This window comes from Purpureocillium lilacinum (assembly GCF_023168085.1).
Source record: "Purpureocillium lilacinum CBS 284.36 DNA, scaffold_4, whole genome shotgun sequence".
NCBI lineage: Eukaryota > Fungi > Ascomycota > Sordariomycetes > Hypocreales > Ophiocordycipitaceae > Purpureocillium > Purpureocillium lilacinum.
The window spans coordinates 918,950-932,677 of record NW_027072114.1 but is presented as its reverse complement, the minus strand read 5'-3'; the positions used below and the strand labels follow the sequence as shown (position 1 = coordinate 932,677).

The 13,728-nt window shown below is 60.4% G+C and overlaps 5 protein-coding genes across 5 annotated transcripts; 2 read left to right on the top strand and 3 right to left on the bottom strand.

Moving 5' to 3' along the window:
- Positions 1–1,115: 1,115 nt before the first annotated feature.
- Positions 1,116–1,571, bottom strand: PLICBS_005492 (uncharacterized protein; the record flags this gene model as incomplete). Its single annotated transcript, XM_018319172.2, has 1 exon — positions 1,116–1,571. One exon carries the CDS (start codon positions 1,569–1,571, stop codon positions 1,116–1,118), a length of 456 nt encoding a protein of 151 aa, XP_018181646.2.
- Positions 1,572–2,424: 853 nt separating this feature from the next.
- Positions 2,425–3,683, bottom strand: PLICBS_005491 (type I transmembrane sorting receptor; the record flags this gene model as incomplete). Its single annotated transcript, XM_065600735.1, has 2 exons — positions 2,425–2,912; positions 2,975–3,683. 2 exons carry the CDS (start codon positions 3,681–3,683, stop codon positions 2,425–2,427), a joined length of 1,197 nt encoding a protein of 398 aa, XP_065456807.1.
- A 2,220-nt stretch (positions 3,684–5,903) lies between these two features.
- Positions 5,904–7,789, top strand: PLICBS_005490 (uncharacterized protein; the record flags this gene model as incomplete). Its single annotated transcript, XM_018319169.2, has 5 exons — positions 5,904–5,952; positions 6,004–6,072; positions 6,132–6,238; positions 6,302–6,894; positions 6,964–7,789. The coding sequence occupies 5 exons, from the start codon at positions 5,904–5,906 to the stop codon at positions 7,787–7,789; spliced, it is 1,644 nt and encodes a 547-aa protein (XP_018181643.2).
- Positions 7,790–8,383: 594 nt separating this feature from the next.
- Positions 8,384–10,606, bottom strand: PLICBS_005489 (uncharacterized protein; the record flags this gene model as incomplete). The annotated part of the gene is made up of 4 exons (XM_018319168.2): positions 8,384–9,066; positions 9,114–10,258; positions 10,307–10,407; positions 10,460–10,606. 4 exons carry the CDS (start codon positions 10,604–10,606, stop codon positions 8,384–8,386), a joined length of 2,076 nt encoding a protein of 691 aa, XP_018181642.2.
- A 931-nt stretch (positions 10,607–11,537) lies between these two features.
- PLICBS_005488 (uncharacterized protein) lies at positions 11,538–13,280 on the top strand (the record flags this gene model as incomplete). Its single annotated transcript, XM_018319167.2, has 1 exon — positions 11,538–13,280. The coding sequence occupies one exon, from the start codon at positions 11,538–11,540 to the stop codon at positions 13,278–13,280; it is 1,743 nt and encodes a 580-aa protein (XP_018181641.2).
- Positions 13,281–13,728: the final 448 nt, after the last annotated feature.

The window sequence follows — 13,728 nt, the reverse complement described above, 5'->3', positions numbered from 1 at the left end:
GCATTTTCTCACATTGAACTACGTGGAACAAAAGCAAGTCGATTGGTACTTGACCACTTATTGTTCAAAATAAAATGCAGCAGCCCCGTGCCTCCTCGAGCCAACCGATGGCTACACCGTCGGTACAGCAACCCCCTGCCAATGCTGCCACCGGACTGCAGGCTGCTACTCTCGCTGTGGCAGGGGCTCAGCAGCCCACTATCGGTGCTACCGCGGCAGCGGATGATGAGCATTCCATTGTTGGACAGGACAACGGCGTGGCGATGGATGCCATTGACGCCGCCACCAAAGCAGGGGGGTTCACTCCGCGGGGATCTAGGTATCGATGGCTGACGGTGACTTTCCCACCTGGCACCGACGACGCGCTCATCGAGTACTGCGACCTGCTCAACCGAAAGCTGTATCTCAGCGGCGGGCTCGTTCCAGGGCCAGCAGCCGCGCTGACGTCCCCAGGGACCTCGACAGTGCAATTGCCTGCCCGTGGTCTCGTCGGCGCGACAACGTCACCGCTTACTCTTACGTTCAACAGCCGATGCAGTGCCGCAAAGTTCAAGAAATACAGCATTCTATTCAAGAAACAAGGAAATGACGCTATTGGCGAAAGGACATTGTTCATGCCTGTTATGACGGTGGCTCAGTTTCGAGACAAGGTAAACGGGACTGCACTTGGCATGCACTACGGATGGCTCATCTGGCTCGCTAGTGTGTATATGAGGGGAAACGCCAAGGGGAAATAATTGAGATCTGTCTTGCGGACGACTTAATTGCAATGCCATGCAGCTCTACGCCGCCGCACTAGTATCTTGACAGCCAGTGATGAGCCATCTGCCCGAGACCTTGAGAAGCGTAAAGGCGGCCACAATCCGGTCTGTTATCTCGCCGTCGCGTTGAATGAAAAACGTGGTCCACGCGAATGCAAAGCCGCCACAAAGTCGGACCTCGACCTCGGATAGCACCGTCGTTCGGGCAACAGCCGCCCTTTGCTTTGCCTCGTCGGCCACTTCGGGCCACGCCAAGCAGGCAAGCTCCTTCTCTTGGTGCCTGGAGCTAGTAATGCCCCCTCCAGCTAGGCAATATGCCATGATCGAGTCCCAATGATCATCTGCCACCGATTTTCACGTGGCGTATATCCGTTCCAGCATCTCGTGCTCAGCTTCTTTGAGGACTTTGCAGCCCCAAGCCTGCTGGCTGTCTGCAACGCCGCATATCTTCCATCCGGTCGCTGTTTTATGCAGCGAAATAAGCTTGATGCTCTGAGCTACCCGGTTGCCGTCGATGAGCGTCTGGTGGCCCGTCCAAACCGCGGCCAAATCCCCCGACACCCAAATCTCCGGCCCTGGCTGCGTGAGCTCTTCCCTGAACTCTTTGATAGAGCCCATAGCTGCCTGGACCTTTGACTCAATCCTGTCCATAGTCTTGTCGAGCCGGTTGACCCAGAGCTCGTCCAAGTGGGAAAAGACGCAGAATGCATCCGGGATAATCAACTCGCGGGCTGCCACGAATGGGGGGCGCCTGCTTGAGATTCCTGCGAAGAAACTCTCGACGACATTCAAAACGGTTTCCTGCTCCATGGCTGTGTGCATCAAACAAGAGTCAAGAGGGGTGGCAGCTGTCACGCTTCCTTGTGGTGTGTATCCTATCAAGCGAGGAGGGACAGAGGAAAGTGGTTATTGATCAGCTGGGAATGCTATCAAGAACTGCAAGAAAAAGAGTGAGATAAGCAAGGCTGGCCCTTTATCTGTTGCTGGGTTTGAGTTTTCTGTTCTTCGATGATATGAGCCTGCCGGCAGCGCATCTCCGTCTCACTCCCGCCGTATCCGTCTCACGCTTACATCCGTCTGGTCGGACATCTATCGGCCCGAGGCGTGCATACGGCGTTGGCGCAATGACAACAAGCTGTTGGCCAATATGTGCTTCTCTTTTGAATGTCGTACGGTTCATGCTTACCAGCTTCCTTACGATGAGCACTGCATCTACATGCGAAATAGGGTGGGCACAGACACTTTCCAGCCCTCCCAAGGAATACGCATACTTTCTGGTCCCTGCGGTCAGAGAGAAGCAAGAAAGGTCACAAGGTTGAATCTGTGTGTGGCTATTGTGCAGACATGGATCTTATCGATGAACCGCATACAACCGTTTCATCAACAATAGCCGGCTCACATATGCGCGAAAGCCTGTGCAGCTTTGGCGTCTTGTCCTTTACTACAAATGGGCAACGTATTTCCAGGAGATACGATTGAATTTCTGTCAATGCATTGGTTGCAGTTCGCTCCGTAGACGATCCATGGACTGAGTTTTGTGACCCTTGACACTGATGCAGAAAGGAAACACTTGTGCCAAGAATTCTCAATTCGACCGCAGGTAGCTCTTTGGACCAACTTTAGCGCCCTCTAACTCGTTTCATCATGACACACGCCCACATAGCTATTTTTGGGCCCAACCGGTCTGCAGATTGCCCAGGTCAAACACGACCAAGGCAGCCGTAAACGCCACATCGCCAAAGATTGCCTGCCGGGAAAAGCTGTGCTGGATTCCACCGTAGCAGTGCGTCCCGTTCCAGTCGGCATAAGTGAGGTACTTCCCGGGAATGGTAATCTTCGCCCCCTCTATGCCAAAGGTAAAGTCGGGGAGCTTCTGATCGCAGGTGTAGACGTATCCCCAGGGCCCCCATAACCACTCGGCGCCCGGTACTTGATCGTAGTATGCGTGGAGGAGGTCGGGCGGCAGCAAGAGAAGCGAGGTGCCCGTATCGGCAATGCAATTCGTCGTCGTCTTGTTGAACTCTCCGCCGCCAACAGCATAACCCGACGTAGCAAATGTCCAGTACGCGCCGTTGGGGTCGAGGACTGGCGTATACGTAATCGGGCCCTTGTGCTCGCTCTTGTCGATTTTGCCAAACTTGTATGTGCCGTCTGGCAATACCTTTTAGCCACAAACGACGACCTCACGACGACCTCACGGCGGTAGCACTCACTGGCGTGGTAGTTTAGGTTGGCCGTAAACAGCGGCGCGCGCATGTGCGGCCTGGCCGTGTCCATAAAGGTGAGCTGCGGGTCGGGCTTGACGGTGTTGCCCTTGCTGAAGCCCAGGCCGAGGATCCCCGACATTGCCGCGTCGGTGGTGAGCGACTTGCTAGCATTCGTTGCGGATTCCAGAGCTTGGCCCTTGATCCTCAGGCCTCCGAGGCTGACGTTGTCGATCCAGACATTGCCCGAAGACCAGCTGCCGTCCCCGTATCGTATGCTCCAGGTGGCCCCGTCAAGTCTCTTGGCCGAGCGGCTCTTTTCCGGCCTGTAGATTGACTGGCCGTTGAGGATCTCCGGTGGCGTCTCTGAGCTGTACACCCAAAAGTCGCTCGAGCCGGTGTCGACGTTCATCATCACCTTTTGCGCCGGCGTGCCGAGGTGTGCCTCCACAATGTACTCGACATCATACAGCACTGGCGTCGCGACCACAGATCCGGTCCATCGCTTGTCTAGCGCCTTGATGGCAGCCGCAAGGGGGTCTGGGAGTGGCTGGCCATACTTGAGATAGGCTCTGGCGAGCGCGAGCGGTCCGCTGGGCTGGTGGTCCGGATTACGGGACGTGACGATGGAAAAGTCGCCGGACGAGCCCAACGGAAAGGCACCGGCCTTGCCACCGCCGACCCCAAGGATAGCGAGGAGAGTGCTGCGAATCTTCATCTTGGCAGCAAGGGCAACAGCAAAAGCGTCTCAGAGCTTCTGCCGCTGGACAGAGGGCGGTTGCTCCATTTGTGTGCGCATGTACTGCAGTACACTACACATACCTTTAGAGAAGCTCGAGCTTTGCCATGCCCGGGACATCCTCGCGCAGCCAGAGAGAGCCATCCGTGTCGGGTCTCCCATGTCAACGTGCGGCTATCAGTCGTGCTGTTGGACTCCGAGCCGACTCTGCACCCTGGTAACGCGGGGTCAGAACTGACTGTGTACGCATGTGGTCCCAGACCGCCGTCGCTGTGCGTATAATACGAAGAGCAGCGCAGCGGGCCACACTAACCGAGTAAGCCATGTTGCCTGACCAGGGACTGGAGCGTCAATTCGTCCAGCGTGCATGTACTGAGCTTTATATATACATGCTTTTGTGAGTTGTGATGAGGAGCCGTTGAAGCAGACTTGATAGGCGCGTTGCAGCATGTAGTTGGGTGCAACTATGGCGGAGACACAGCTCTTGATCAGGCAGGTAGAGTGTGCGCTGCTCCGGCCAACAGTCGGATCAGTGATGTCATGGAGTCGGCATAGATGCGCATATGCGCGGTTCGCCCGGCCAACTGCGGCACTGCGGGCGTCAGGGTCGCCTCCCAACCATGTGCTTGAATGGACAGCCAAGGCCCTGACACGAAGAGGAAAGAATATTTGACGGCTGCGCCAGCCATATTTACCCTATGAGCCGTCAGGCAGAAGGCTAGAGAGGGTACCCGACGGGGACTTTTAGAATCAAGGAGAAAAGCTATTTGGACACTGGCGTTTGCCTAGAATGTGTGGCCCTTGGCAGCCAGAGTTGATGTCTAGATAGAGAGCGGGCAATGTCTGGTCCAAATAGCGCATCTCTATTGATTTGGCCACCAAGGAAGAGGACACTCCTTGAGGCGCCGTGGCAGCAGCGACGACAACGGCGGATACAGTTCAACCCCATACCATGAAACTAGAGCATCGAAAACAAGGACAGCAGCGGCAGTTGCCAATTGCATGTAGAGAAGAACAGGCGTCTAAACAGATTTCCTTCTGCTCACCGTGAGAGCACGACTATCGACAAGGCCACAAGGGGGGCGATGTCGGTTTTTGGGCATGGACGAGGACAACTTCAGCCACACTCTCACATTTGCAACTCTCTGAATGCCAGTTGACGTGAGCGAAGCATTGAGCCGTCGCAACGGCCAAGAGTTTGCATTGACGGACAACGAACCAAGGCCACGAACCACTGCCACAGCCATTCCTGGTGGTGATACATGCCAAGGAGCCATCGCCGCCCACGGCGCCAAAGTCGCGCCAGCGTCGTAGCAAGGTCACAACGCGGTGGAAACCAGGGGAGCCGAGCCTTGGCAGGCTGGTCGATCAACATGAATTGCTTGGCACCCTCGGATTGTCCCTTTGGCACCTTTGCCCTCGTAAAAATCAGTCTTCCGGCATTTGGGGATTAGGGGCAATGTCAAGGCGAGGCCTCAACCGCAGCAAAACATGGCATTCCGAGAACTTGGCAACGAAGCGACTGCTTTACGCCAAAGCTTCATTGTTCTGCGATGGGCAGTCTCGACTTACATGGCATGTCAGCTCACGTTGTGACAACGCAGCGTGCTCTCTCCTGTCCAAACCGCACGTGCGCCCGACTGCCCCATCGTCCCGCGCAGACAGCGGTTCACCTGCCACCCATTGCGCGTCACCACGGCCGATCATCGACTATCGTCGTCTCGACGATGGGCCCCTTGATTCAGAATTGTCATCCGTGCCGATCGAGCACACGTCCCTGCGCTCTCTGCGCTCCACGGCTGCCAAGGCGGCATGCCTCACTCCGGACTAATGCTCTGCCTCCCTTGCCAACTAGATGGGCTCCAATTTCAAGATTACTTTTAAGTGTAACTCATCTATACTTGGATCGCCGCCTGCTGTGCCGTTTTGACTTCCCTTTACTCGTTTCCATGAGAATGTTGACTCTATTGTAAGGGGTTTCCTCCGACACTCCTCTCTTTCTGCTGCCCATAAGAGGGAGTTGGGATTAAGTCCTCTCGAGACCTCTATCGCCCGCTTACAACACGTCGACAAAACGAATCCATCAGGCGGAGACCAGTTTGGACCTTGCAGGACAAGATCTGAACCAAAAGGCTCCGTCGCACCCCTGCACCCTAAAGCAAACACATCCGGACGGGACACGGCCGACTAGCTGCCAGCATGCCAAATCTAGACGTCTCGGAGCTCAACGTTGTGCTGAGCGTGCTGGGTGAGGAGTGCCTCTCCAGCGACATTGCATCTCGGTAGCTGACTGCGTTAGGCGCGTTCATCCTGCTGTATGGCATCATCTCGGTCAAGATCAAATCCCGATGGTATCTCGGTGAAGCCTGTGCGTTGGAGCCTCTCCGTGTAAACAAAACGCAGCAGAAATGGCTGACTCGCAGCCAGTGCCGGCCGTGCTCATGGGCATCGCCCTCGGACCTCTGGCCGCCAGGTTCCTCGACAGCGAGAGATGGGGGTCCGCGGAAAAGGGGCAGACCAACGACATCACTCTGGTGGGCGACCGCAGCATTCATTGACTGTTTCTTCGCCCAGAAGTTCTAACTGACCGCTCCCAGGGTGTCACTCGCGTCATGATTGGCGTCCAGCTCGTCATCGCGGGCTACCAGCTCCCAGCCAAGTACAACCTGAAGCGCTGGAAAGAAATGGCGCTCTGCCTGCTCCCCATCATGACCATCATGTGGCTCTGCACCACGCTCTGCGTGCTCGCCGCCGTGCCGCGCGTCACGCTCCTCGCGGCCCTCGTCATCGCATCGTGCGTCACATGCACCGACCCCATTCTCTCGCAGGCCATCGCCAAGGGGCCCTTTGCCGACAAGTACGTCGCGCGGCCGCTGCGGGAGATCATCTCCTCCGAGGCCGGAGCCAATGACGGGTTTGGGTTTCCGTTTTTGATGCTCGCCGTGTATTTGATGCGGCATGCGGATCTCCCGGGCCCGGGCGTGCCGGCGGCTGAGGAGAGGGTGGAAGGGATCCCGGCGAAGATGTTGTTTGCGCGGGAGGACGAGGTTGGTCGTCTTGGCGGGGGCGTGGGCGTGGCCATGAAGGAGTGGTTCCTCGAGACGTGGCTGTACATTGTGCTTCTCTCCGTCGTGTATGGCGCTGTCGTCGGCTACGGATCTTGCAGGGCCATCGGGTTCGCTCTGAGAAGGTGTGTTGCCCCCAGCTGCCGCGGCAGATCACCCAACACGCGGAACGAAGTAGCTGATATCAACCCCAGAAAATGGATCGACGGCGAATCCCACTCGCTATTCCCCGCTGCGCTGGGCATGTTCCTGGTGGGCACCTGCGGCGCCATCGGCACCGACGACCTCCTCGCGTGCTTCGTCGCCGGCAACGCCCTCAACTGGGACGGCGAGTACCTCGCAGAGACGGAGCGCCGCCACGACGAGGTCAGCTCGTGCATCGACGTGCTGCTCAACTTTGGCGGCTTCATGTACATCGGCACCATCCTGCCGTGGTCCGAGTTCCACGACCCAGAGGGCGTCGCCACCGGCCTGACGTACGGGCGCCTCATCGGACTGGGCTTCCTCGTCCTCGTCCTGCGCCGCATCCCCGCTATCCTGCTCACCTACAAGCTCATGCCGGGCGTGGTCCGGGACTGGAAAGAGGCGCTGTTCATGGGGTACTTTGGGCCGATCGGCGCGGGCGCCGTCTTCTACCTCGAGCACAGCCGGCACCTGTTTCCGGAGGCCGGGAGGGGCGACGGGGAGGAGACGGAGCTGGCGCGTGCCATTGGGCCCGTCGTGTACTGGCTCGTGCTGTTTTCCATTGTCGTGCACGGGCTGTCCATTCCGGCGCTTAACCTCGCGTACACGCTCATGGGCGTGGAGCCGGTGCACGACGACGCCAGGGAGATTCGGCGCATGTCGGAGCGCGTGGCGACGCCCGTCAACGCCATCCCCAGCGGAGAGGACACGTTTATTGCGTACAACCGCTTTAGCAGATCGGTGTTTGACCCGCTGGCGCTGCCCGTGTCGCAGACGGCTGGAGGAAACAAGGGGTTCGTGCTTGACGATGACGACGAAAAGGGTCGAGCTCGATGACGCGGGGTACACAATACAGGGCTCGTGTTGACGCCGTTGAACCTCGATGCATGTCTTGGTTCAGCGCAACCGCAACCTCGGTCTCCTGCCAAAGACTGCTGCTTCAGGATTCCAATTGTAACAATTGTCTATTCGCCCATTGCCAATGGCAACCCTAGTTTCCAGCTTTTCCGCCCTAAAAGTCACACCCGTGGCCCGTTGACACCGTCTTACATTCTATCGTATATTGCCTCTCATAAAGGAGCACGCTCTGACTCTGACACCGCATTGCCTCGGTGGCAAATATCCTCCCGTCCGCTGCTCTGTCGGGTCCAGCTAATGGCTCGTCGCCAGGTGCGGCTCCGCGTATACCGGGCATCATGGGCGGAGCCTGGGCACGCGCGAGGCCACGTAGCCTCGGACACAAGGGCGCCTGCGAATATGAATGCTCTGGTAGCCACGAAGACAAGCCCCAAGCCGCTGGCCGCTTCGTGGCTCTCAAACGGCGCTTTACAGGACAGATCCGACATTGCCGACACCGTAGTGAGACGCTACCGTCGCCTGCTGTGCAAGAACAGCCGTGAGCTGGTTGACTTGGCAATCTCAGCCAGACCGTCAAGTCGCAAACTGCCCCCAGTCGCCCCAGTTCAGGGGCAGCCCAATGTCGAGGTTGGCCTCGAGTGCGTCCTCGACGGCGTCGAGGTTAAAGCTGGGGTCAATGTGCCCAAACACGTCCTGCCCCGATATCGCGTCGATGAGGGAAAAATCGACCGTATTGTCCATGGCAACCGCAGAGTTCATGGCGGCGAGGCTGCCACCCATGACCATGCCAGGCTGGCGATTCGACTCATTCTCCGGTCCCTGCGACGGCGTCTTGGTTCCCGCATCGGGCAACGGGCTCGCCTCCCTCGTCAGGGTCGTCGCCGCCCGCTCCATCTCTTTGAGGACGCGCTCGCCAAGCCCGGCGACGACGTTGGCGCTCCAGAAATGGTTGCCAAACTGGCGCAGCATCTCGCAGTTCCGCCGAAAGGCGTTCATCGACCGGGCGCGGAACATGGGCAGCCGGCTGTGGCGCATCTTGCGGTACTCGACGCTCAGCGCGAGCGACACGGCGTACGGGACAAAGGGCATGGGGCTGAGGTGGTCCCGCGGCACGGCACATGCGATGCGCTCGGCGGCGAGCGAGCGGCGCGCGTTTGCCGACGGCGGGGGCAGCGTCGACGCGGCGGGGACCGTTCCCGGCCGGGGGAGGCGACACGACAGGATGATGACGGCGTGGTAGAATGTTTCGATGGTTGCTGCCGAGGGTGAGCGAGGGAAAGCAGACTGGGGCTACCAGACTCACCGATCAGAGGAGACGGCACTTTGAGTGCGTCGGCATTCACAATCATGGCCTCCAAGACGGGCAGGTCAATGTACGCAATCTTTTCCAGACCCGAGGCCTCTGCGCTGGGACCCGGGCGGTACAGCTCGACGACCTGGTCCAGCCACTGCACGACAGACAGGAAGAGCCGGAAACAGGGCGGGCGCTTCCGGATGCACGCCTCCAGGTCCGCACCAATGTCGCGCTCGTGGATGAGGCACGGCCGGCCGTAGACTGCGGCGTTGATGCGGTCCAGGGCCCACACGGCGCAAAAGAGGTTGTTGAGGTCGTCGCAGTTGGGCGCGTCGTACCGGAGGAGGTGCAGGCCCAGGGTTTGGATGTGGTGGATGGCGCGGCCGCCGAGTTGCGCGGGCAGGTCGGCCTCTTCGGGGCACGTCGGCTGCGTATACAGCGACAACATGATGAGGGCCTGGATGTGCAGGACCCGGTCGGTGATGATGCTGGTCTCGAGGATGGCTCGGACCGCCGAGGATATGGACTGGGAGAACTCCTGGGGCGAGAGGAGCGTGGAGCCTTTGTTCTGGAGGTGGAGGTGTTGGGACATTTCGGGGTCGGCGCCGGCGGCCAGACAGATGAGCTGCCGCAGCACAATGTGGCAGGGGTTCTTGAAGCGCCCGTTGAGCACGGCCTCCGGTACGACGGGGAAGATGGGGTGGATTTTCTGCACAAACACGTCCCGGAAGCGCAAAAAGTCGTCCTCGGGCGGCAGGCTGGAGAGGCAGTGCTCGCGGACAAAGGGCAGCAGGAAGCGGTCCATGACGGCGGGCGGGCGCGACGTGATGAACTGGGACGGCTGGCCGGTGATGCCCATGGCGGCCGACGAGAGCCAGATGCCGACGTCGCCCTTTTGCGACTGCTGGGCGGCCGAGGTGGACGCCGTGGCCTCGAGGAACATGCCCTCGGGGTTGAGGTCGCCGACGAAGCGGGACGACTGCGGCGTCGTCGAGTCGCCGTTGCGAGCGGGCTGCTGGGGCCTGGACGCGGCGGCGACGTCGCCATACGTGAGCGAGCCCGACGGCGGCGCGGCGGCGGTAGCATCGTCGCCGGAGGCATGCAGGTTCGCGGCGCGCACCCGGGGCGTCGGGACGGACGGCGCGGTGGCGGGTCTTGGTCGTCAGATGAGACGAGCGGGAGCGGGGAGAAGAGTCACTCACGAGGAATGAGACGGAGATGAGTCGTGGCCCCCGCGATGCTGGTCCTCGTGGGCGACGACCGACTCATCGACGACGGCGCCCTCGGCGTGGATGCAGCGCCTCTGCGACGCGGTCAGCCATGGGGAGCGCGCACGGGCGACAGGACGGCCTCACCTTTTTGCGACGACACGAGGCGCACGCCTGCTGGACCTGCTTGCGCTTCACGGGCAGGCCGCCGCGGGTCGGATCCGACGCCACAAACTTGACCTTGCGGGCCGGAGCCGCGGCGGCGGCGGCGGAGGCGGGCGCAGGCGCGGACATGGCGGCATTCTCTGGCTCGGCCGGGCTCCTCGGGGTCTAGGGGATGATGTGTCTCTGGCCTCGGCAGGCGACCATGGTGGCGCGCGCAGTGCGAGGGCAGGAGAGACGAGGCGGCGCTGCGATGCGGTCGAATGTGGAGCGGGTGAGGTGAGGTCTGCGATGGTCCGAATGCGGTGGCGGCTGGTTCGAGGTGCGGCGGGCTCGCTCGGTTGACGAGCGGCGCCCTGGGGGCATAAGACGACGGGAACTCGCCGGGGCAGCAGCTCGACAGCGGCCAGTTTTTAGGTGGCCAGGGGCACCGCCACGCGCCTGGGCTTGCCTGACAGACGGACGACGGGGGGCGACGGCGGGGGACAAATGCGGCAAAACGGCGAAACCTGCCGGCTCGCTGGACCCGAGGCAAGAATTAGTCATCCGGAGTCCACATCCAATTCCACACCACCATTCACCGACGGGCTTTGCGTGTTCGCAGACCTCGCGATGCCCTCAACTCCCGGTCCCTCCCGGGGAGAGGCCGGACCAACCCGTGAGCGGACCAACCCGTGAGTGGTGGTCCCTGCCCGAACCACCCCCGCCCGTCTTTCATCTTCTCACGCCTCCTCGTTCCTGTCAAGCGACAGCAGCGGCGGGACCGGATCAACGCAGTCAGCCAGTGACCTCCATCACGCACTGTACCTCCCTTGGAGTAGCCAAGGCCGGAAAGCGTCCATGCTCGGACCATCGTCTCCTCGCAAATAGGTCTTCAGCCCCCGCAGAACAAAGACGGTGGCAAACGCCCATCTCAATGCCTCCCCCTCGCCACCAGTGACTGATCCGGGGCCGCACCCCAACCTCGACGTCGTCGACATGGGTGCCGACCGCCGTCCCTGCAACCTCGTGCCCCCTGTAAGCCGCCGCCGCATTCTAATCGACCCATGTGATTCCCGCCTTCATGTACGAAGCAGAGGATGCGAGCGTCGCCGCTCTCAGAAGGGCTGTCTGCGACGCCATAGCCCGCGGCGCCCTGCTCGACAACCCGGCGCCGCGCGCGGACGATGCACGCATCGACCGGACTCTCTACAGGCGAGCGTCCACGCCGCAGGCTCTCTCGCAGCCGCTCTCGTTTTGGGACCATGACAACTCGGACGAGTCGACCAACGGGGTCGGCCTCCTCGACGGCCGCACCAGGGCTCCCTGTGGGTTCTGCACGCGAGTGCGACACGCCCTGAAGAGCAAGCTCGTCCTCGCGTGTCTTGCCGCCGCCACGCTCATCGTCGCCGGGGCCGTCGTTGGGGGGATCTTTGGAGTCAAGGCAGCAAGCCAGAAGATGCAGACCCAGGGCGAACCGAATGGAGGAAGCCCGCAGAACCCGCAGCCAGGACGTCCGCAGCCAGGGAACCCACAGACGGGAAACCCGCAGTCCGGGGCCCTGGCGCACAATGCCTCGCAGCTCGCCGTGTGGTGCCAGCCGGGCTCCAACGGCACCCCGACCGACCATGTCATAGCTTTCCAGGACACGACAGGGACCATTGTCATTACCGAGACGTACAAGGGAGCCACAGAGACGTATAGGCTAGAAAACCAGGTGGCTCGGCTTCCGAAGCCGCTCCTCAGCACGCCGATTCGGATCCAACCGTTTGGCGAGGCGCCAGACTTGCACATGTTTTATCTCGACGACCAGCGGCTCGTCAGGCACGTAACCCGCGTCGGCGGCGGCAGCGGCAAAGGCAAGTGGGCGTTGGATACCGCATTCTCCACGGACGGCTCCGGCAAGAGCACGCAGATATACCTCGCCGAGGGGCGCGCACTCTCCACCGTGGCGACACCGATGATAAAAGACGGAGACCCGTCTGCCCTGGTCGTGCTGTATTACGAAAAGGAAAAGAACAACACGCTGGGCATACTGCGGCGCGAGGCGCCATTCAACCAAACGCAGTGGACGTTTCAGAGGGCATATGTCCATGAGCCCGCGGCAAAGAGCCTGCAGGGCACGCCTTCGATGCACTTTGAGCACGACTCGTCCGGCCTCCAGTCGACGGTTTATCTGCCAACCTATCCCACAAAGTTGGCCGGAAACAGCACTGGCAGCAGCACGGAGGCCACAGACGGCACCTTGGTCGAAGCCGTCGTGCCGACGATCCACATCCTGTGGGACGTGTCGACACAGGGCAACGCCGGCGGCATCGCGCTTGAACACTGCGTCCCGTCCAGCACAACGTGGGATCAACAGTGCTGGAGCACGACCCTTTCATATCTAGGTAAGGCCGCCCAAGGCGTCCCCCGGCCCAGCATGTCGCTCACCACTCGAGTAGACGAGTACCTGCGAAAAAAGGTCCGAGACGCGCAGAAGCCGCTGCAAATCGCCGACCTCGACCTCGAGAGCGAGCCCGACAAGGTCATCTCCGTCACCGGCTTCCTCGACGGCGGCGGGCGGTACTGGGAAATGTACTGGAAGCAGGAGAACTGCACCGCCGCCATGGACCTCTCGCCCGAGACGGTGCGCGGCCCGCTCGACGGCCTCGAGTTTTCGAGCTTTGCGTTTATGCAGGACCTGATCGTGTTTGCGCTGCGCAACGGCACGCTGCTGCTGCTGCGGAGGGAGTGCTCCTGGTGGACGGGCTTTTGCAAGGACTCCAAGGTGTGGTCGGTCGTTGGGCCGCTGAATACCGCCTTGTCGAATAGCGCACATGTTTAGGCGCAGTTGTTGAATTCGACTTGGTCAATGACGTGATGGCGGATCTATTCTTGACCGTCCCGTCTTCAACGCTCGTGAAGCCCCGTGATGTGGAGCATTCTCATGGCAGCTAAATGCGAGGTCGCTGGCATCAAGATGAAAGGACACAGTCGCACAGCCGTGGCGCCATGAGCCGTGACATGATCCATGACTGTGTTGCTCGCATCACACAGACATCCTTTGCCACGAGCCTTGGTCATTTGAGGTTCAAGTCACAGGATGCACACAAACAGCGACCGGCTCAACACCACAGTCGACACACGGTGATGTGCAGCGTCGCGTCCAGTCCGGCCGTGACGCACCTCCACAGTCCAACTCTCCTTGCCACATTGCCCAATCGACCAGACCCTTCTATAAAGTCAACACAAGCGCGAGATCCGCCTCCACGGTAAATAACCCCCCCTGTCCA